Here is a 24,927-nt window from a genome sequence, read left to right on the forward strand (position 1 = left end):
CTTTCTGAACTTTTGCTGAATGTTTCCATAACAACCCAGACATCCCGCTGTCCCTCTTTAACCACACACTGGGGAAATGAGCAACTGAGTGTTGACCACTTTATCAAATTTACTATCTTGCCTCCTCCATATCATCCTTTTCATTCACTTTATTTCAAATATGGTGGGCTAAGGCTTTTACTGCATTCTAAACATCAATGTCTTGGACACAGTGCCAGTTACATTATCGAAATTTTGGCTACATTTCTCAGACAATAAAAGTGCATTGTCAGTAGTGTAGTAATACATGAAGCACAGCTCACACAGAAGTTTTCTTTTGTTCAACTAGCAAATTTGCGTTACCAAAACTGTGGGGAACTTTTTCGCCCTTATATGAAACTCCCTTTCGCGGTGATTCCTATTGAAATGAGTGGATTTTGCCTGCAAAATTTCACAGAGCAACGGTAAATATGACTACAATTTAACTGAACAAGCAGCATTGTTAGCATCTCTTTCTCAGTCTAAGGTCATGAACTCACCCTCCGCATCATACTGTATGTCATCAATTTTCTTCTTTACCCACATGATGTTTTATTCACTCATGATGTCCTGTGCCTCACATTTCATTATCAAATCAAATCAGGCCATATGCATAACAATCTGTCTGCACTGACTCTGTCCGTGTAATGGAACACATATGCGTTGCGTTTTTTCGACACTTTTGTTCAGTCAATAGCCAGTATGCACAACTCTGCGCGATTGAGCCTTTCCTATAGTTAAATGACAAACCTTGCAAGTTACGTCCAAGGGTTTTGTAAAGATTTTTGATTTATTTTTTATCTATGGACTTAGTATATGTGGTACGAGACACTGTAAAACATGAGACTGCCTAAGATATCCGTCTAGCACATGTGTAAAATAAAATGGTGCAGATGATGTGCAGAAACACTTTCTGTTCTGAATTTACCCCGGACAGACTGACAAACTTGATTGTAAAACCTTTTTGATGCTGTTTGGAAGTTATAGCAGGAATATGAAGTAGTCAAACATGCATTTCTTACATTTACATTTTTTTATTTTTTTATTTCTCCTGTTGTCGCTTTTTTGTTTCAGTCAAACAGGCAGCCTGTCAAACTCAACCTGCTCACATGTCAGGTCAAGCCCAGCGCTGAGGACAGGAAGTGCTTCGATCTCATTTCCCGTGAGTCAAGAAGAGATTCTTGTGGGAAACCACATGAGTGATTTGGTAGCTTATGATAATGTGTTTGTTTACTTTACCATACCGAATCTTGGAAGAAAATTGTCAAACTCATTTTTAAATAGTTGTGTAATTGTACCATTATTGTGAATTATGACTCTAATACTATCTTCTGGTGTTTAATAGTGGAAGTAACTTCATGTGCAAACGGCTCATATTTTACTTGTCATCTGTTTCAGATAACCGCACATATCACTTCCAGGCTGAAGATGAGCAGGAATTTCTGATGTAAGATTTTTTTTTGTGTGTGTGGGATTTTCAACATTTTGCATCTCAAGTATGCAAACCCTCTAATCTAACTTCTCTGTGAATGCAGTGATGTTTAAGAAATGGTTTATATGCCGATTATGGTATTTCCTCCTCTGCAATTTAACATTTATAGCAATCTGCCTGGAACTGAATGCCTCTTTCCTTTTCTTATGACTAGTTTTGACTACTTTTATGGCACATTAGTTAATAAAAAGTAATTGTAGTTCATTAAGATAAATATTTACTTGATGGGTATTGTGCGGTGAGGAGTCTGTGAAGTGGCATTTGCTTGTCTGAAGTTGCCACTTACTCATTGGGGTCACTGACACCACAATGACGTTTCCAAGACTCCTTTAGTTGCAAACATTCTCACAAAAAGCAAAGCATGCACCATCTAATAACGTCTCTGAGTATTTTTAACAGCTGGCTTTGCTTCGTACCCACACTGCTGTGAACTCCCTGGTGTCTGTCAGAAAACTCCCTCATGGAGCCATTTATAACAACCATTATATAGGACTATTTAAAGACATTGATAAGAATGAGGAGCTAAAACCCCTTTATACAGGGGTTCTGCAGTCATTTCACCTCAGCTTTGACAGGAATCTTTTTTAATCTTTAATGTGAATTTGGTGTGAGTTTGATTTCTGGGTACAGCTTTTATGGAGTCGGTCAAATGACCCATATTGGATTTGATACATTTTCCAAAAAATCACACAATGAAAAACAACAAAGAATCACTTGCAGAACTTAAGATTTATATTTAAAAAAATTGTAACGACTATTTTTAAAACCGTCACCTGACTAATAGTATTATTTGTATCATTACTGAAGAATTGTGGGAAAAGCAATTTTTTTTACCTTCACAGTGTCATAAGAAACCAGCATAAATTGAATTCCATGCTGTATGTCATGGCTCTTCAACTCTGGTCCTGGTGGGGCCAGTGTTCTGCTGACTTTAGTACCAACCTCAATTTAACATACCCATCTACAATTTGAAAGTAATTCTGCACACCTTGTTTAGCTTATTCAAGTGTTCTTTGGTTAAGGTTAGAGCTAAACTCAGCAAGACACTGGCCCTTCAGGACTGAAGTTAAAGAGCCATGACATACAGCATGGAATTAAATGTATGTTGGTTTCGTATTACACTGTGATGGTAAAAAAATTGATTTTCCCACAATTTTTGTTAAAGGGACATTTTGTAGGAATTCCTCCCATCTAGCGGTGAAATTGTATTTTGCATTCAAACGAATTGTGCTATCCAGCGTCTCGCTTTTTCAAAGGCGTGTTGCATATACGGTAGCTGTTATGTACCAAAAAGCTATGACAGGATGTCTTCTAATAGCACTTCGTCGAGTTTTAACGAAAACGCGTTGTGGAAACGCGTTGGCCTACTACTTTTTGACCCTCTCTGCTATTATAGTTTTTCAAGATGGCGTAACTACATGGAAGCCTCCATGTACCTACCCGTCACATGTATATAAAGATAATAAATTCTTCGTTTACGAGGATAAGTCAGATAATTGGCAGAGGTATTTGTACACCATTGAGGACATATTTATGAATAAAAATATTGATTTTAGATAATAAAATACCTAAAAAACAACACATTATCCCTTTAAATATTAACAATAATAAACATGTTAAATACTATTTCAGATAGATTAAAATAAAATATATTTTTTTCCCTAAGTCTTTTTCAGTACTTTCAGTACCTTTTTGCTATCATGGGATAGTAAAACAAAAACAAAAAAACAAACATAAAACCAGGAAATGTTTTTATTTTGGGTCTGTACAGTTGCCTTGGCACATAAAAATTGACCCGCAAACTTAAAATCATAATATAAATTATGTGTACTCTTTAAAACACATCAGTGTATCCTCACTTTGCATGCATGTTCTTGACACTGAATGAGAAAAAGTCACAATATGTCAAGAAAAAAAAAATAGGCAAAAAATAAAAAAGACAACTCAAAAATCAAAACGGGTCAAATTGACCTGCAACATAATACAAAAGATAAAAGCCGAAAGCCGATCTTTTCATTTAGCTAACAAGGGGTTATGGCATGCTTTTGTGCTCAGTAATATCACCCCATCTTTTGTAAAACAGCTTATTTGGGAATTAATGGAAAGTGAACAAACATAGGAACGGAAAGGAAAGTGTCTGAAAGAAGGGCTTAAATGTTGGTTTAGGATTTAGCTGTTGTTTTCTGAGGCGAAATGCTGTCTGGTTTGCACACTGGTATTTCGGCATCATGTGGCAGAGCATTTTAAGACCCTGCTTGTCAAGTTAGAAATAATCCATCTTTTTATTATGTAGCAAATCAGTGTCAGTTTTGAAACAATGAACCAATCAGAGATGGAGAGTCAAGCAACTTTAAGGGTTTACAGTAGCAACTATGTACAATCACCATGCATGATACAATTTACTTACCTAATACGTTTGTGGTTGCATGTTATTCAACGGAAAAATGTTTTAGTGCTCTTCAGTTTATTTGGTTGTCGTAAAACTAAACAAACAAATTAAAATATTTCTTCTGGTATTTTGTTAAAGTGTTTCTGCCTCTACAGATGGATCTCAGTGTTAACTAACAGTAAGGAGGAGGCATTAAACATGGCCTTCAGAGGAGAGCAGGGTGGAGGAGATGACGGGCTGGAAGATCTCACTAAAGCCATAATAGACGATGTGCTACACATGCCCGGAAATGAAGTGTGCTGTGATTGTGGGGCTCCAGGTACAGATGCTGTGTTGCACTTGTTTCTGTGAAGTGATGCCCTCAAAACTCATAAAGTTTAATCAGTTTTTAAAAAAGTTTTATTTTCCAGTGAGTTTAACTGCACTGAAGCTGTACCCGCTAAATTGCCCCTCTCTCTCTCTCTCTTCTCTCTCTCTCTCTATATATATATATTAGGGGTGTGCCATATCATACCGCCCACGATAATACCGGTATACATTTTTACATGATAAAAAAAGTGTCATATCGCGATATCAATGATATAGCGACGCGATGACGTATGGCGCATTTACGTTCCTTAGCACGCACAACAACAACACCTGTCTGAGCGCGAGAGCAGCCTGTCAGCCTCCGATGACGATTTAGCAATTTCACAAACAGCTTGAGTGTTCTGCGGGGCTGCCGACGCGCGTCTTCTCTCGCGCGCTTTTAGGAGTCGGGACATGACTGAATGGTCTCTTGCACAATCGGGCCATCAGTGCATCGTAACTAAAGTTTATAATTTTCAAGTCTTCTTAATTCTTATCAGTTTAAACATTCAAGCGGTTTTAAACCATCCAGTAAGCTACTCTGCGTGCATACACAGAGTACAGCTCACGAGAAACTAAAGTTATTTTTTGCGGATTATATTGCTTTAATGGGGGGAAAAACGCAAAATTGTGTAAAACTTCCGGTCTTGGTAAGTATACTCATAAACACAGTCGGTTATGTATAAAACGCATGACAGTGTACCAGACAGTATAATGAAAACAGCAATGGATCCGTGCACTAGCTGTAAAAGTGACAGCAGCCATAGGCTATGCGTCTGTCATTAATGTTGTCGTCAAAACAACAAAAGATAGCTTTAAATGTAATGAATGAAAATTATTAGCCTATGTATTTATTTTAATCAGGAAACAGAACTAAAAGACTGTGTTATTTTACATTTGATTACTTTATTATGTTTCTGTAGTATTTCTGAATACTGGTGTTAGACCTACACACATTTAACATTTAATTCAAAGATTGAAATCAAGCTTCCTTGTGTTGTGTAAACTATTAACAAAAAAATTACCACATTGTAAAAACGTAATGAGTGAGCAAACATTTAGGCGAGATAAACATAATAAGAAAATTTTCAACAACAACAAAAAAAATGTCTATATCGTCATAAATATCATTATCGCAAATATTCTTGAAATATCGTGATAGAATTTTGAGGCTATATCTCCCACCCCTAATATATATATATATATATATATATATATATATATATATATATATTGTCTATATATCTGTCTGTCTGTCCATTTATTTGTCTATCTTTCTATATGTCTATCTATTTGTCTGTCTTTCTGTCTGTCTCCATCATCTGTCTACCTGTCTGGGTTTCTCTGCCTCCTTTCACTTTCTCCTCTCAGTCTCTTCTCCACTTGTGTTCTGCCAGCAATCTGTCTCTAGTTTTTTTTAAATCCTTACTTCTGTTTCTCTCACTCCATTACCAGTGAAATGAGTCTGTCTCTCTCATGATGAAGCAGCAGCAGTGTGAGGATCAGGCAGTCAGAATAGTCGAGCGCTGTTACATCACGCTCTTATGTAATTGGTTCATGCAGGCTGTGCTGAATGTTCTGATAGGGCGAATGCTGCTCCAGGGATTGTTTGATCAGCCCTTTTCTCATTCATTGTTTGCTCTCTCTACAAGAGGATGTGGCCCAGTAAAGGGTCATGAGTCATCAATGAATAATCCATAAATCTGGGAAATATGTGCTTATACATATAAATGTGTTTTAATTAGTGGTGGGCCGTTATCGGCGTTAACGTGCTGCGTTAACGTGAGACTCATATCGGGCGATAAAAAAAATATCGCCGTTAATATGTTCTCAAAGTTGGGTTGGGAGCTGATGACTTTCACCTTGATATTTTAGCGCAGATGTATACCTAGCCGAATTGCACTAGGGGGCATTTAGTACCAATATTGAAACGTCTGTTTATCCATACTCCCTTAATAAAGGCATTAGAAAAATATCAATCTATGCGTTTTATATTTAATATGAGGGAAATACACATCCGTAACGGACGTGCCACAAAAAAACTAACTTTTAGGTAGCAAAAGTACAAAAAGTAATACAGAAGGGTTGGCTCTCCACAGAACATAAAATATTCATTTTGTCTTATTTTTCGTGTACGCATTTATGAGGGAAAAACAATGTTACGTGACAGTTCCCTGTTACGGACGTGAGCGCTCTGAAAGCGGCACTGAAAGACTGCTTTAAAACTTTCACAGAGACATCAAACATAAAGCCTATCATTAAGGTAACTTTTCGTTTTGTATTAATTGTATCTTAATTTTAATCAATGTTTCATCAACCAATTGCCTGGATTTAATAAATAACAAGTAAATATAGCAGACAATAGATAATCACGACCCGGAGGCGCCGGCGCGTGAATTGGAGCTCGTCTTGTGAGTCATAAATGAACCAAAACACAGCGTATAAGGTGGGCCTACTTGCCTCACGAGTACAGTGGGTGACGTGAGGTGCAAATGTATAATGTAGAGAATAGTTACGAAAATAAAGAGAAAATATAAATCGGGCGCATTAAAAAGAAAAGAACGAGATAGTCTTTGTGTTATATTTAACATAAGCTTACTTGGCTCAAAAAGTGACACATTATTACATATGCATTCATCACATATTTTAAGTTTCTTTTTTACGGTTTTAATTTTAAAATTACTTGGTAGCAGAGGGCCCCATGATGAAGCTCCGCCCCCACTGTACTGAGATTTCCATTACACGAGAGTAGGTGTTAAAACTTCATGCTGATTTGTACTCGGCTTTCGCCAAGATAATCACCAACTAAGACGTAGCTTTACAGTAACCTATGCTTCTCCATCCATTTACGCTTCTTTCCATCTGGTGAGAGTCTAGCTCCGCCCCTGCCCATCTTACCTGCAAGGTTATTTATTTGGGTAGCACACATATTCTGAATGCCTTCGGCAGAATTCAAATGAGCCATTTTAATCTATATTAATTCCAAGATTACGGTGAGATTAATCTAGATTTAAAAGAAAATAATCTATGCCCACCACTAGTTTTAATACATTTTCAGGGTTATTAATGAAAATATATTTGATGCTATCCTTTTAGATGACCATTGTTACTAAATAGTGCCAGTATAAAGGGCTGTTCATTCCAAGGATGATAATTATAATGCTAACGAAAACTAAAAAAGAAAAAACAGAGGAGAATGTAAGAGCAGAGTGTGAAGGTTGAATAAGCAGAGCAATAGCACAGCTATACATAAAATAATGCAATCCATACAACATAATAGCAGGCATATCAGAGTTCAAAAGAGGACAAATTGTTGTGCGCGTCTCGCTGGCTCATCTGTGACTGAATATTCAATGAAGCTATGAATTGCTTCAGTTAAATACTAGGTACAGAAAAACTGCCCTCTTGCGAAAGCCGGTTATAATCAATGAAGCTGTCTATCTACGCTGTGCAATTAATCTTTTATTTACATTGTGTTTATACGTTGTTGGTTATAATGAAAAGCTCTGCCGTTTTGAGTGGATTCTGCCCAACTAAAACACATCTGATTTGCCATTGCATTCAAACGCTCAACAGATATGTCTGTGATTGTCTCCCAAGCTCAACACTGCAAAAACACGTTGTATATAGAACAACGCCTTTAACACTCTTCACAAAGCTCTTACACAAACACTCACAGGAGCGTTTTAAAGCAGCCGGCTATCAGAGAGAATCGGGACTGCAGAAAGCCAGACATCGTCCCAAACAATCAAATCTTTGGCAGGATTCATTTTGACGACCGCCAAAATATTTTCAATGCAGGAAAAACCTAGCAAACTTTTTAAAAGGTCAGGACTCATTTTCCCAAGGCCCTAGTATAAACTTCTAACCCTTATTCTAACCTAAGGAAATGTGACCTTTTGTGATTCCTTTACTCAACCATTTGTTTAGTTTCCTTAAATCTAGGCCTATTATTTTGATAACCAGTGCATTATGTGCTTAATAAACTCAGGAAACATAGGACCATTAGAACATGTGACCCTTTTTCATGTGTTCATTGTGTGCCATATAAATCTGGAGAACATAGGACCACGGGAACAAGGATATTAGAGCGTTGCTGTGTTCCTATGGTGGTGTAGGTGGTTTTTAGCACACACACTGCCGTTCAAAAGTTTGGGGTCGGTATGATTTTTAATGTTTTTTAAAAGAAGTCACTTATGCTCACAAAGGCTGCATTTATTTGATTAAAAATACAAAACAAACCCAGTAATATTGTGAAATAATATTTCAATGTAAATCAGCTGTTTTCTATGTAAATATATAGTAAAGTGTAATTTATTCCTGTGATCAAAGCTGAATTTTCAGCATCATTACTCCTGTCTTCAGTGTCACATGATCCTTCAGAAATCAGTATAATATGATGATTTGATGCTCAAGAAACATTTTTCATTATCATCAATGTTGAAAACAGTTATTTACATTTTTATTTCAGGATTCTTTGATGAATAGAAAGTTCAAAAGAACAGCATTTATCTGAAAAATAATCTTTTGTAACATTAAACACTACTGTTCAAAACTTTGGGGTCAGTAAGATTTTTTCTTTTATTTTTTGGGGGAAATAAATAAAATGGATCAATACTTTTATTCATCAAAAATAAAAAGTGACAGTAAAGACATTTATAATGTTACAAAAGATTCTATTTCAAATAAATGCTGTTGTTTTTAACTTTATGTTCATCAAAGAATTCAAAAAAAAAAAAAAGTACACAACTGTTTTCAACATTGATAATAATCATAAATGTTTCTTGAGCATCACATCATCGTATTATACTGATTTCTGAAGGATCATGCGACACTGAAGACTGGAGTAATGATGCTGAAAATTCAGCTTTGATCACGGGAATAAATTACGCTTTTTACTATACATTCACATAGAAAGCAGCTGTTTTACATTGAAATAATATTTCACAATATTACTGGGTTTGTTTTGTATTTTTAATCAAATAAATACAGCCTTGGTGAGCATAATGGCTTCTTTTAAAAACATTAAAGATCTTACCGACCCCAAACTTTTGAACGGCAGTGTATATATGTATATGTATTTTGTAAATATATATACGAACACCTAGTTTGTTGTGACTTGTATATAGGCATGTGTAGGGCTGCATAAAATAATAACAATAGCCTAGATAGAAGGCAGCCTATAAATCGTTAAAAATGAACACTTTTCTGTAACACTACACTAGACAAACATATATTGTTTATCATAATACTTCAAATATTTCTATTCGTTATGAAATGAGATTAGTTTGGCGTGAAGCCTAATGTGTGGCGTGTTTTGCTTTTCAAACACACAGCGTGACTCAGACCCAAACTCAGCGCGTGCAGCGATCAAGCCGCTCCAAACGATGAAACATTATTGTTACATTATACATCTTCGTTTGAGCAGATATCCACAAACACAGTATTTAACAGTAAACAGGGGTCTAAACATTTAAAATATTCACCATATTAGAATAAACACTCATACTAGCATACTTGTATATCATTTACATAACATTTTAGGCTGGCACCAGTTACAATGTAACGTTTATGCAACAATAAAACACTTACTATTATGTCTACCTTTTACCTACCTTTTACCTTAAAAATTGTTCTCATATTCAAAACGTCTTCTTCTGAGGTAAATCCAAGGTAAATCCACAGCACAAACAGTCTTCCAAACTAATGAAAAGTAGAGAAATACTGGAGTCGCTGATTCTTTGTTTCGAGCTGTTGAGGGCGTTAACAGCTCTGCGTTCCTTCACGTGGATCATTTGCATGTGAACAGCACGCGCTTGTGGGGGTGTGGTCAAATTAAAGATAATGAGCTCGGGCTGGAGAATCTGTACATGTCATTGCTTTCATACGGATTTCTTAAACCGAGAATATTTGTTTTTGATATGATTTAAAAAAGGTGACTTCAAGCTTTGTAGAGACATTACTTTCATGTGTGGGTGGCAAGTATTGGGTGAGTTACAGATCATTTTTTGTCGCGTTTCAGAATGAACTTCACATTGAGAGAGAAGACAGAACGTGCATCATGTTTTGTTTCTTTATTTTACGAAAAACACAACTTTTTGTTTTTATTATTAGTGTACACAAAAAAAGAAGACATTTAACAGTTTTTGAAGATGTATAACACTTGCCTGTATGACAAAAATCGATGGAGTTATTTGAGTTTCTTTTGCACTGATAAGAAAAAAAGCGAGACTATCGCGCCGGCGCGATTACCCGACTCCAGGGGGTTAACAAAGGTGTTCTGGGTGGTTGTTAAATTATCTTCCTGTTCCGTTTCTTAGGTTTTCTGGGTGTTATCACAATGCTATATTGCTATGCAGTAACCAAGGTGTTACAAAGGTTGTTAGCAGGTCACTGCTCTTACGAGAGTATCTCTCGTTCTGCGTAATATCTTATGCTATGGGGAAAACCTCTTTTCCACGAGATATTAAAGCCAAAAATTATCCTTAATTTTGAATTAATGTAAAACGCTGTGCGGCAACATGCAGACATAGGCAAGACGACTTGCGTGCCTATTGGCTGCCCTGCGGCAACAGCAGCAGCCTATCGAGAGAGGCCCTGCGTGACGTGATACCCAATGGGTGCGCTTCGCGCCACGTCCCGCCAGAATAGGCGTGGCCTTGGCCTATAAATACGCTCGACAGGCTGATACAAACTGATTTTCATCTCTTCAGCGAAGCACTACTGCATCGCTGGATCTGGAGTGAGAAGCCGCGGCGTCTGATAGTAAGCCTTCAGCGGGACGAGCCTTCGAGTCTGAAGCTGCTGGCCTTCACCTCGCCGCCTTCAGCCGCCGTACCTGCTGCGCTTTCCGGCGTCAATATCCTTTTACTCTGCTGAGAGTGTGTATTCGCCGTCGCGACTCACACTCTCTCTCTCTTTATCTAAAAGAGCAGCGTCTTTTTAAAGAGGCTTCGTTCCTGTGGCTCGTGCCGAGCCGCACTCAGCTATTGCCATGGTGACTCTGAGGACTCGCCTGGCATTTTTTCTCAGAGTCTGCACTCCTGCCCGCTGTAGTGCCGCGCCGTACTCACGAGTCCCCGAGCCTTCTCCAGCCCGTGAAAGCTCGCCGGTTCGCCCGCCAGCTTCACAAGCTTCAATCGAGTCGCTCACTGACGGACAACGGCCGCCGCGCGACGCCGCCTCCGCCATTATGACGACGAGATAGCTGCATCTGTAGAGAAGGCCAGCTAATCTATCCTGGCGTCGGACAGTGAGGATTGGGCGAGCTCTGTGGACCTCCCCCCCTTCTACCCGCTAGTCGTCAGGGAAACGGGCCAGCATCAAAACCACGTTATAAGAAAGCTACCCCTCCCCCCGTGGGCGTGCGTCACCGGCGAAATGAGGAAAGAGTGTTTTAGTCCTGCCGAGGCCGGACCAATGTCCATTTCTCAAACATTTCTCAGCTCCTTGAGCGGCTGAAGATGTCAATATTGCATCAATGAGCCTGTTGTATAACACGCACGCCTGCAAGCAAACGCCGACACACACAAAACTGTGATGACGCTCTCTTATCCGCTCGTTCAGTTCCAAGAAAATGCGACTGTTCCAGTGTATTTTGCAGTAAACAAGCCGGTACCATGGCCCGCTTGCCTGCACACAAACGCCGTTTCCACGGCGACCCAGAAAAATCATATAAGCAGTGTAGTTTCTGGTATTCCGGCCACAGACGATGGTCTTTATCTCCAAAAACCTCCTCTTCTGATGGTAATGCTGCGGGAAGATGTTGTGTTGGCCAGCCTTTTTCTTTTACCTTTGCCCCGTTTTCAATCGATGATGTGCATAAAGCCCTGATGTCATTGGACATCAAAAAACCTGCCGGTTCAGATTGTTTAGAGCCATATTTTTTAAAAATTGCTGCAGATTTTATTGCTAAACCGCTCCTGTATATTTTTAATTTGTCCTTGGTTCAGAATGTAATGCCATCAATCTGGAAATCTGCTTATGTCCTCCCCTTGTTAAAGGGAGGAGATCCTACTTTGTTAAACAACTATAGGCCTATCTCCAACTTGTCTGTGCTGTCAAAGGTCTTAGAACGACTAGTAAGTGAACAACTGAAAGAATTCCTGAGCGTTAATAATATCCTATCAGAGTTTCAGTCAGGTTTCCGAAAGGAACATAGTACCTTCTCTGCTTCATTGAAGGTGATGAATGACATCATTGAGGCACTGGTCAGCAAAAAGATGTGTGCAGCTCTTTTCATCGATCTTTCTAAAGCTTTTGATACGGTGAACCATTGTATTTTAAAACGGAAACTGCTCAACATTGGTCTTTCTGTGAAGGCAATTGGTTGGTTTGAAAATTATCTCTCAGATAGGACTCAGTGCGTCACTTTTGACTTATGGATTATGGTGATTTTTTTATTTATGCACGCCCCGAATAAATATTTGCACCAACTGGATTCAGTTTATCATGGCGCACGAGATTCATTGCAGGGTGCAAACCCTTTACAAATTGTTGCACTCTGTATGATCTGGTCCAGTGGCCCTCCCTTGCTCAGCGCAGGCTAACCCGGTGGCGATTGTTTATATATGAATCCATTATTGGGACATTACCCCCTTATTTATGTAGGCTTATGTCCTTCAAGGCCAGCATTCGCTCACTGCGGTCTAATGATAATCTCCACATGATTGTGCCTAGGGCTCGAACAGAGTTAGGGAAGCAAGCATTTAGAGTTTCTGCCCCATCAGCGTGGAACCTATTACAGAATGACTTAAACTTGATAACTTGGTCTCCTTTGGTCACTTTAAGAGCCTAGTAAAGTATCGGGAAGCAGGCACAATGGGCAACTGTCCCTGCTTCCCAAATTAAGTCTATTGTATTGTAATTTGTTACATTGTATTCCTAACTTTTGTTAGGCCATTGTATTTTTTAAGTGTGGCTGATTCATTGTATTGTTAATGTATTATGTCTTGCATGTTTATTGTATTTATTTTATTTTGTATTTTTTGTGAAACTTTTATTGCGGCCTTCTTGGCCAGGGCTCCTTCGTAAAAGAGACTTGTTCTCAAAGGATTTCCCTGGTTAAATAAAGGTTAAATAAAAAAGTTATGAGTGTAATAAAAATGCCCACAGCCCAGTGTTCATTTCTACACACAAACACAGCCCGCCACAGTGCAGGGTTCGCACAAATGAGATCGACTCATGTCAATTGTGCATTAAATGTAGTGAATGTGCCCACAACCCAGTGCCCACAAACACTTCACACTGCATGTGCCACGTTTTCTGTAAAAGAAACCAACACACATACAGTCATCTAAGGCCCACGGTGTTTAAGTCTCGCCGCGGCCAGACTCCACCGAAACTTCTTGCTCGTTCAGTTCCAAACAATGTTACTGTTACAGTTTATTTTACAGTAAACAAGCCGGTACCACAGCCCGCTTGGCTGCACACAAACGCCATTTTTACGGCGACCCAAATAAATCCCCAAAAGAGTGTCTTTTCTGGATTTCCGGCCACGGCCGATGTTATGAGTGTTGTAAGAATGCCCACGTCTCAGTGCCCATTCCCAGACACAGCCCGCCACAGTTCAGGGCTAGCACAAATAAAATCGACTCATGCCGATTGTGCAAGAAAATGTAGTGAAGGTGCCCACGACACAGTGCCCACAAACACTACACAATGCGTGTCCCACGGTTTCTGTAAAAACGAAACCAACACACATTCAGTCAGCACAAGCCGACGGTGTTCTCAGTGCAGTGAGTGTGCCCGCTGTCCCGCGCCCACATTCCCTCACAGACACACTCAACCCCACGGTGTTTGTCCCGCTCGCTCTCTCTCCACAATCTGTCATAGAGAAATCAAGCGTGACCACGCTGCCCGCTGTGATCGGCGTGCCCCCCGCCTCGCACACTGTAAACACAGTGTTTATGTGTCAGCACATCGAAGCTCTGCGGTCGCCGCTATGCCGCGGCCAGAGTCCGGATTTCAGTCTACCTCTAGCTATTCACGCAGATGCGTGGGCAAAGCTTACCCATTCTAGATCTACAGCAGCTGAACAGAGCGCTTGTGAAGCACCAGTTCAGAATACTGACAACGAGAAAAATCCTCGCACAAGTTCGCCAGGGAGACTGGTTTATGTCAATAGATCTGAAAGACGCCTATTTCCAAATACAAATAGCGTCACGTCACAGGCAATTCTTGAGATTCGCATTCGAGGGCCAGGCATATCAATACACAGTCCTGTCCTGTCCCTAGCACCCCGTACATTTACGAAGTGCATGGACGCTGCTCTCGCAGCCCTGAGACTTCAGGGCATGCGAGTCTTGAACTACTTGGAAAATTGGCTGATTCTGGCTCGATCACACTCAGAGCTCATAGAACACAGAACCACATTACTCGAGCATCTCGTTAATCTGGGTCTCACAGTCAATTGGGCGAAGAGTTCGCTGTTTCCCAGCCAGAAAATTCCTTTTCTGGGAACAGTGCTGGACTCGCTGTCCATGACAGCACGTCCGTCGCAGATGCGCGGACTGGACATTCAGCGGTCCGCGAAATCCTTCTGTCGCAGCTCTATAGTCCCGCTCAAAAGGTTTCAGAAAAGTGAAGGTGGTGTCCACGGACGCCTGCATCTCGAGATAGGGAGCGCTGCTCGAGGGCAGACCGTTCTTTGGCCAGTGGTCAGAACGGGAGAAGCTTCTACACATAAACTGTCTAGAACTGTTGGCAGTCGACAACGCGCTATGGCGCTTTTGTCCCCAGTTAAAAGTTCACCACGTCTTGGTCCGGTCGGACAACATGTCAGTGGTGGCATACATAAATCGCCAGGGCGGCGTCAGGTCCCGGAACCTTTACAGGCTGACGGAAGGCCTCCTGGTCTGGGCTCAGCACAACCTGCTTTCACTGAAAGCAGCGCATGTGCCTGGTCGCCTGAATCAGGGACCAGACAGTCTGTCCAGAAACAATGTCCCAGCAGGGGAATGGTCGCTGCACCCGCAGACGGTCCAACTGCTGTGGGAGACAGCGTCCCAAGAGAACGTCCCAAGAGAATGCTCACTGTCCAAACTTTTCTCCAAGAGCAGGGATGCGCTGGCCCACGTATGGCCCCGCTGCCACCTCTATGCTTTTCCCCCCGTCTCGCTCCTGCCTCAAGTGCTGGAACGAATCAGGGAAAACGGATGCCAAGTGCTGCTCGTGGCTCTGCTCTGGACGAACCAGATTTGGTTCCCAGTCCTAATGCGGCTGACCAGCACTCCCCCGTGGCCTATACCGGTCAGGAGAGACCTCCTCTTTCAGGCAAAGGGCTCGATTTGGCATCCTCGCCCGGAATTATGGTCCCTACATGCATGGGCCATCAACGGGTACCCGCTAACCTCCCGGAGGGAGTGTTAAACACAATCACGCAGGCTAGAGCCCCGTCTGCTGGACGGCTCTATTCCTCAAAATGGCCAGTGTTCTCTGCCTGGTGTCAAGCTCAGGGCTTTTCACCCGTAGACTGCGGGGTTACGGAAGTGCTCTCCTTCCTTCAAGAGCTGTTGGATCAGGGCAGGACTCCATCCACGCTCAAAGTATACGTGGCGGCAATAGCGACGTTTGCAAAACTGAATCCTCCCAGACCCCCCTCAGTCCCTGTGTGGGACCTTTCTACGGTTTTGGAAGCCATGAAAGGTCAAGTCAAGTCAAGTCATCCTCATGTATATGGCGCTTTTAACAATGTAGATTGTTCCAAAGCAGCTTTACAGAGATAAACATATAATTTAAGGTAACAGAGATTGGTTTAGTTTTATAGTGGTTCTTGAAAAATGTTTTTTCCAGCTAAAGTTAGTTTTGATTGATTCACTTCCGTCTAAATGATAGTTTGTTATTAAATTAGGGGCCGCTAAGACGACACCGTTCTCTCTAAACAGACTTTAAACGCGAACCTGGGATAGACGCTGATGGGGTTCACATGCGCATTAAGAATTGATTCTATAGTTATGTGCGTTTGAATATATGTGCGCAGGTTTGTAATTTCTTACAAACCATGCCTAAACAAACTACTTGTCTTGTCTATAAATTTTGATGCAGAATTTTATTTTATCTTATCACTTCGGGTAGTTACGCGAACCAAAAAAAATCCACAACGCTTTATCTGTAGAGTGGTATAGGGATCCTCCATAGGGAGAGGCTAGTTGGCACTTCAGCACTGCATTGTCAGATCTGGAAACGGCCTGGATCCGGCAGGCTGCGGGAAAACCTCGGGATAAACAAAGACACTAAAATTAGCGTAGATACCATTCTTCTTATGATGTAACGAGTACCTCAGGATTTAAGGGAAGTGTTCCCAGTTCCGGCTGACCTAATCTAAGCAGCCTAATATTGCATTATAGAAGTCTATAGAGTGTTATGTGAATGCTAGGTCAAAGAGATGTGTTTTTAGTCTAGCTTTGAACTGACAGACCAACATGACATCATGACTTTGCGTAAACATACACGCCACTTTCAAGTCAAGTGGCGTGTTATCTATACGCATTTTGAGTTATCCGCGTGTATGTCCACGCCGAAATCTTTTGCGTTTATGTCTACGCCATTAAATGTCCGAGTGATTCCGCGTGTATGTGTACGCCCTTAAATGTCCGAGCGAAACGAAGCAAAATCTATATCTACATCTGTGGAGCGATATTTCTTTTCCTAGGATGGTAGGAGAACACTCATAAATGGTATTAACCCCAGTGACGGGTAGGTTTAGGGACGGGGTTGGGGTAGGTCATATATTTATATATACATAATACATTAATATAACGTTAAGTCAAAGGCGTTGATAAACACGCTGAAAAGCGGTTATGCGTGTTGATAGCACGCCAAAAATGGAAATACGAATTGGCCTGTCATACACTGGACAGACTGTGTCTGCTTCCCGGACAATGTTAGGAAGATTGTTCCAAATTTTTGGTGCTAAATAAGAAAAGGATCTACTGCCAGCAGTCGATTTAGATATTCTAGGTATTATCAACTGGCCAGAACTTTGAGATCGCAATAGACGTGAAGGACTATAATGCGTGAAGAGCTCGCTCAAGTACTGGGGAGCTAAACCATTTAGTGCTTTGTAAGTAATCAGCAATATTTCAAATTTATACAATGTTTAATAGGGAGCCAATGCAGTGTTGACAGAACCGGGCTAATATGGTCGTACTTCCTGGTTCTGGTAAGAACTCTAGCGGCTGCGTTTTGAACTAGCTGTAGTTTGTTTATTAAGCGTGCAGGGCAACCACCCAGTAGAGCATTACAATAATCTAGCCTTGATGTCAGGAACGCATGAACTAGTTGTTCCGCATTTGTCAATGAGAGCATATGACGTAATTTAGATATATTTTTAAGATGAAAAATGCGGTTTTACAGACACTAGACACGTGACTTTCAAATGAAAGATTGGTATCAAAGAGCACACCCAGGTTCCTAACTGACGACGAAGACTTAACAGAGCAGCCATCAAGTGTTAAACAGTATTCTAGGTTATTGCCAATGTTCCCTCTAATTTTTTTTCTTGCTGAGCAAAACATTTTTCTATTTGGCGGACATATTTCGTCACCTGAGCAAAAATATTCTTTATACATGACCTGTACAGCATACGTAGAAACACAATGGTTTCAACATTCAGTTGTAACTTTTAACTTGAATGTGGCATTTCTATTTTATTTGACCCTTGATGTAACTTATTGGTATTAAATCATATTTTTGAAAAACAAGCAGTTAATTAAGAAGTCACTAAATGAAGCACATTTTAGGTTACCTGATATTTTTTTCACAGTGCTGTTAACTGTACAGACTTTACCAAGAAATCATATGAAAAATAATTTACAAAATCTTCTGCAGGACAGTTCGATTCTTTACAATAATAGAATATAGTATGAAAGAAAAGTAAGCTGTTACACTGAGATGGTTTGGGAAAAACATAAAGTGTTTTTGTACAGTCAATTAATTGTGTACAGGAAGCATTAAACCATCAAAGTTAAATGATTGTTTATTTCTTATGAATTTCCAATATTTTCTTTAGCAGGGGGTTTCAAAGTTTTTAATGGCAATGAGCCCGTGAGATTCTTTATTTTGGGGTATATTATAATAAAATATAGGCCTAATATAATATAATATAAAAAAAATGAATTGAAGTATTTGAAGTGATATAATATATATTATATGATTATAATATACAACAAACTGAAGCATTGAAATAGATCGAATAGCTAAATATTTTCAAGAATAGTGAATATGTGAACTCTTTTATAGTAATCTAACCACGCCTGAACCCCCCCCCCCCCCCCCACACACACAAACTAATGATAGCCTATTTTGAATTTGCATGCGGGTGGGTGTGTAATTGTTACCGTTCTGTGTCCATCAACAGTTATTTCTACCACTTTAATCAAACCACTCTTCTTTAAAACATTATGATGTGATTTTATTTCACATGTCTGCGTTTCTCGTTGCCTCTCGTAATGAGCTATTTGGTCCGCACGCAAGACTCAATGCCAATCACACGTGCTCACATCATTCTCTTTCTATGAAACCTGTAAACTGCCTTCACCAGTTTTCACTCTATAGCGGTTGACCAGAGCACTGAAATTATTTCTCACTTAAACTACAATCAAATGAATTTCCCCACACATTTCGCGTCAGTCCTCTGCGTGGCATTTTAATATTTTGTGTGCGCCCGCAGCTTCAGAAATGCGCGGCCTCAGCATCAGAAGTGTGCGGCCGCGCACGCGCACAGCTTAGAGGGAACATTGGTTATTACGTGTGGAAGTTTTTTGTCCAATAATTAGAATCTCTGTTTTTCAGAATTTAGTAGTAGGAAATTACTAGTCATCCAATTTTTTATATCAACTATGCATTCCGATAATTTTGTGAATTGGTGAGTTTCGTTAGGTTTGGAAGAAATATAGAGCTGAGTATCATCAGCATAACAGTGAAAGCTAATTCCATGTTTCCTAATGATATCTCCTAAAGGTAGCATGTACAGAGTGAAAAGCAGCGGTCCGAGAACTGAGCCTTGTGGTACGCCATACTGAACTTGTCATCGATAAGACATCTCTTCATTTACTGCTACAAACTGATAGCGGTCAGATAAATATGATTTAAACCATGCTAATGCAATTCCACTAATGCCAACATAGTTTTTTAGTCTATTTAAGAGAATGTTGTGGTCAATGGTGTCAAATGCAGCACTAAGATCAAGTAACACTAATAGAGAGATACAACCACGATCGGATGATAAGAGCAAATCATTTGTGACTTTAATGAGAGCAGTCTCAGTACTATGGTACGGTCTAAATCCGGACTGAAAATCCTCGCAGATATCATTTCCTTCAAGAAAGGAACACAGTTGTGAGGATACTGCTTTTTCTAATATCTTTGATAGAAAAGGTAGATTTGAGATCGGCCTGTTATTGACTAATTCTGTAGGATCAAGTTGCGTTTTTTTAACAAGTGGTTTAATCATAGCCAGCTTAAAGGTTTCTGGTACGTATCCTAGAGACAAAGATGAATTAATGATGTTAAGAAGAGGATCTATGACTTCTGGAAGCATCTCTTTCAATAGTTTAGTCGGTATAGGGTCTAACATACACATGTCGATTTAGATGAATTAACGAGTTTGCAAAATTCTTCCTCTCCTATGGCAATGAATGAATCAAATTTTACCTCAGGGAGAGTATAATGCACTCCCTGATGCGATGATGTAGTAGACGATTGCATAGTTATAATTTTGTCCCTAATATTATCAATCTTATAAGTGAAGAAGTTCATAGTCATTACTGCTGTGTTTCTTGGAAACTTCTGGGCTTGAAGCTTTCTTTTTCGTTAGTGTAGACACTTTTCCAAAAAAATACCTAGGATTATGTTTATTTTCTTCTAATAGGGTTGAAAAAAACCCAGATCTAGCAGCTTTTAAAGCCTCTCTGTAAGCAATCGAGCTCTCCTTCCATGAAATCCGAAATACCTCTAGTTTTGTTTTCTTCCAGTTGCGCTCCATTTTTCTGGCTGCTTTCTTAAGGGCCCGGGTGTGCTCGTTGTACCACGGCGTTGGACTATTTTCTTTAATCTTCTTTAAGCGCAACAGAGCAACTGTGTCTAAAGTGCTGGAAAGGAGAGAGTTCAAAGTTTCTGTTGCAATATCAAGTTCTTCTAAGCTATCTGGGATGCTGAGATGATGAAACTGATTAGGAAGATTATTGATAAAGCAATCTTTAGTGGCAGAAGTGATAGGTCTAACATACTTGTAACACGGAGTTGGCTTTGCAGCCTTGGCTGCATTATAATTTACATGAGACTAGATAATGATCTGAGATGTCGTCGCTCTGCTGCAGAATTTCAACAGCATCAACATTGATTCCATGTGATAATATTAGATCTAGAGTATGATTACGACAATGAGTAGGTCCTGACACGTGTTGTCTAACTCCAATAGAGTTAAGAATGTCTTTTAATGCCAATCCCATTGCATCTTTCTCATTATCTACATGTATATTAAAATCACCAACAATTAGGACTTTATCTGCAGTCAATACTAATTCTGATAGAAAGTCAGCAAATTCTTTGATAAAATCTTTATGGTGCTCTGTTGGCCTGTATACAGTTGCCAGCAGAATTCTCAAACTTGATTTATCGTTTACATTATATATTTTTACATTAAGCACCAACACTTCAAAAGAAGTATATTTAAAACTAGATTTTTTAGTAGTTTTGAAAATATTACTATAAATTACAGCAACACCTCCCCCTTTGCCTTTCAGGCGAGGTTCATGTTTATAACAGTAATCATGGGGGTTGGACTCATTTAAAGTAATGTAATCGTTTGGTTTTAGCCAGGTTTCTGTCATACACTGCATATCTAGGTTATAATCTGAAATCATATCATTAACTATGAGCGCTTTTGAAGTAAGGGATCAGATATTCAGCAACCCAAGCTTTATCGTTTGTTCATCTGTATTATATCTATTTTTTATTTGTTGAATATCAATTACATTTTTAACCTTAGATCGGTTTGGAAGTTTTTTGAATTTCCAAATTTGGGGAACAGACACAGTCTCTATATAATGATATCTAGGTGAAAGAGGCTCTACGTGATGGGATTTATCTGACCTTGGTGACGCGAGGCCGCTAGCAGACGGTCGGTTTAGCCAGTCTGTCTGCTTCCTGACCTGAGCCCCAGATTGTCATGTTTTGTCTCTAAGGTGCCCCATTCGAGCCAATCCATTTGTCAGACCTGAAACATCTGTCTTTCAAAACGGTGTTTCTTATGGCTCTCGCTTCAGTGAAGCGCATAGGGAACATACAAGCGCTCTCAGTAAGCGCGTCATGTATGGAGTTTGGGCCTAATGACTCAAAAGTCATACTCAAACCAAGGCACGGGTACGTGCCCAAATCCCTCAACACACCGTTCAGGGCCGAGGATATTTCCCTGTGCGCCCTCCCGGTTCATGTTGAGGAGGATGCGAGTCTCCTTTGCCCTGTTAGGGCACTGAGAGCTTATGTATCCCGCTCGCCTGTCTTCAGACAGACCGAGCAGCTCTTTGTTTTGTGCGGCGGACGCTCCAAGGGACTGGCCGCATCAAAACAGAGCCTATCCAGATGGATAGTCGATGCCATAGTGCTGGCTTACACTTCTAAGGGCCTGCAGTGTCCTTTGGGTGTCAGAGCGCACTCCACGAGAGGAGTGGCCTCGTCGTGGGCATGGTCTAGCGGGATTTCCTTGCAGGATATCTGTATGGCGGCAGGCTGGGCGCTCACTGATCGATAGAACAGCTCCATGGGTGTTGAGTAACCCGTTCAGGCTGAACACGAAAATACCCGTTCAGCCTGAACTGAAATACCCAGTTCAGGCTGAACACGTTCACCCTGTCTGCGTGAAACACTGTTAACATAACTAGCTCCTGTGGGATGCTATTTCATGGGGAATGATGCTTGTAGCCTCTCTTCTCCGACTCTCCAGATGGATAGTTGATGCCATAGCGCTGGCTTACACTTCTGAGGGCCTGCAGTGTCCTTTGGGTGTCAGAGCACACTCCACGAGAGGAGTGGCCTCGTCGTGGGCATGGTCTAGCGGGATTTCCTTGCAGGATATCTGTATGGCGGCAGGCTGGGCCTCGCCGTCTACATTTATAAGGTTTTATAACCTAGAGGTTCCCGCCTTACAGGCCAAGCTGCTGTCGGTCTAGGATTCAGTACTATCTGCCCCGCTGCGCCGGCGCAGAATGCTGAGTTTTGCTTGTGCAACGCTCACTGATCGATAGAACAGCTCCATGGGTGTTGAATAACCCGTTCAGGCTGAACACGAATAACCCGTTCAGCCTAAACTGAAATACCCAGTTCAGGCTGAACACGTTCACACTGTCTGCGTGAAACACTGTTAACATAACTAGCTCTTCTGGGATGCTATTTCATGGGGAATGATGCTTGTAGCCTCTCTTTTCCTACTCTCTGTGAGTCTACGGTGACTATGCACTACATGGGCCCCGGGCTACTGCCCTTGGGACTTTGGTGTCGGATCCCAGTACACACGGCATGTTGCATTGTTTTCCCCATAGCGTAAGATATTACGCAGTACGAGAGATACTCTCGTAAGAGAACGTACTCGGTTACTAACTTATCCTCGGTTCTCTCTAGAGAGGGAACGAGTACTGCGGATCTTGCCGTGCATACAACAGCGCTGGTTCGCTTCAGTGATGAAAACCAGTTTGTATCAGCCTGTCAAGCGTATTTATAGGCCAAGGCCACGCCTATTCTGGCGGGACGTGACGAAATGGGCGCGAAGCGCCCCCATTGGGTATCACGTCACGCAGGGCCTCTCTCGATAGGCTGCTGCTGTTACCGCAGGGCAGCCAATAGGCGCGCGAGCCGTCTTGCCTATGTATGCATGCTGCCGCACATCGTTTTACATTAATTCAAAATTAAGGATAATTTTTGGCTTCAATATCTCGAGGAAAAGAGGTTTTCCCCATAGCGTAAGATATTACGCAGTACTCGTTCCCTCTCTAGAGAGAACCGAGGTTACGTTAGTAACCGAGTACGGTTTATTGCTCAGTTGTTTAGGTGTTGTTAACCACCCATGGTTATTTTATGCACTTGCGGTATAAAATAAGTCAGATCATTTTATGTATCATTCACGTAAACAATGTGGGATGAGTTGTACATAAAAAAAAAACACCCTACCACTCAAGTATAAGCAATAATAATAGTGATACCTGTGGGGAATTTTGACTTACGACTCAAATTAATCAATGTTTGAACTCCTTGAAATGAATCAGTCTAGCAAACTGATTCAGTGATTCAAACTCTTAAATGCAGGACAGGAGGCCATCCCGCATTCAAGTGACGCCATGACTGTAATAGTCTTATAGATCTGTGTTGAGCTGTTGTTTAGTCCCTCAGCTCAGAGTTAATCTGTGTCAAGTAACATGACTTCTAACACAGTGATTCATCTGTTTGAGCACGTTTGATTAATGAATCACTTCTAAAACATGAATGAATGCATTTGATGCTGACTGATTGTGAGTGTTTCAGAGAATGAGAGAAATAAAGAATGAGTACATCTGGGATTTACTGAGCATGCAGAGAGTGCTGCTGAAGAAAACCGGTATCTATATTTAGCTGATGTGTGTATGCGTGTCAGTCCTCTTATCTTTATCGCCATCACTGGTTCTACACTGGAGACATGACTGGCGCTCATGGAGCCACATACACAACTGTCGTCAACACTGACACGCGAATAAATAATTTCTCATATGCTGATAACATGCCACTCTGAATTAAACTCCTACAATATTTAGAACTCCATGTTGTAGAACAGTGTTTCTCAGCTCTAGTCATCAGGACCACCTCCCAGAATTCTTTAAATGTCTCCCTATTCAACACATTAAGAAGCTGATGAGCTGAATCAGCTGTTTAAATTAGTGCCTCTGCCTCATCTGAAACATTCTAGTAGGGTGCCAGGGTTTCCAGGTCTGTTCTAGAACATTAAATCCAACGAGGACCCCTTGTGGTAAAGAATAATAATAATAAAAACAATTAGCAAAAAAATTAGCATTTGCATGCCTCCTAATTTCCCATGTTCTTTTTTTTATTTTCTCAGATCCCAAATGGTTGTCGACTAACCTCGGAATCCTGACGTGCATCGAATGTTCAGGCATTCACCGGGAGATGGGAGTTCACATCTCACGCATCCAGTCTATGGAGCTAGACAAACTGGGAACCTCTGAACTCTTGGTGTGTTTGTTTGGTGGAAACATTTTCTTTTCAAACACAGTATAGATCAAACAGGGGATCCCAAGGGAGGGGGTCTGACAATTATTGTTTAATCGCAAACTAATTTTTGTGACAAAATTCAAATATACATTAAAAAAAAATAATACCAAAGCTAAAGAAGCTAAATGTTTCAATGTCCCTCCTACATTAAAATGTATCAAGTAAAATTTAAATTGGATTAAAATGTATATAAATGAACACTAAAACAAATAAAAAGTAAATGAAACCTAAATAGTTGTATTAATAATAATTTATTTTATTAATTAAAAGTAATTATAACAAAACTTTTACAGTCTAATTAAAAATATCAATAAAAACTATCATCGAATATAAATAATACTAAAATAACACTTCTTTATAAATCAATCATTATTATTTAAAAGCTTATTTATTTATTTATTGCTATGTAAGCAGCATCATAACC

General features: G+C 40.3%; 1 protein-coding gene across 8 annotated transcripts in view; it reads left to right on the top strand.

Moving 5' to 3' along the window:
* The window catches only part of asap1b (ArfGAP with SH3 domain, ankyrin repeat and PH domain 1b), a 131,619-nt gene that overhangs the window by 84,925 nt on the left and 21,767 nt on the right, over positions 1-24,927 (top strand). For all 8 annotated transcript variants that reach the window (XM_077244343.1, XM_077244347.1, XM_077244340.1 and 5 more), the window contains exons 14-17: positions 1,093-1,180; positions 1,417-1,465; positions 4,055-4,218; positions 24,331-24,464. In XM_077244343.1, coding sequence (XP_077100458.1) covers positions 1,093-1,180; positions 1,417-1,465; positions 4,055-4,218; positions 24,331-24,464 — 435 coding nt within the window. The remainder of the gene's footprint in view (positions 1-1,092; positions 1,181-1,416; positions 1,466-4,054; positions 4,219-24,330; positions 24,465-24,927) is intronic.

Source organism: Siphateles boraxobius, unplaced genomic scaffold, assembly GCF_051911475.1.
Source record: "Siphateles boraxobius isolate OS27281-9 unplaced genomic scaffold, OSU_SipBor_1 26, whole genome shotgun sequence".
Classification (NCBI taxonomy): Eukaryota; Metazoa; Chordata; class Actinopteri; order Cypriniformes; family Leuciscidae; genus Siphateles; species Siphateles boraxobius.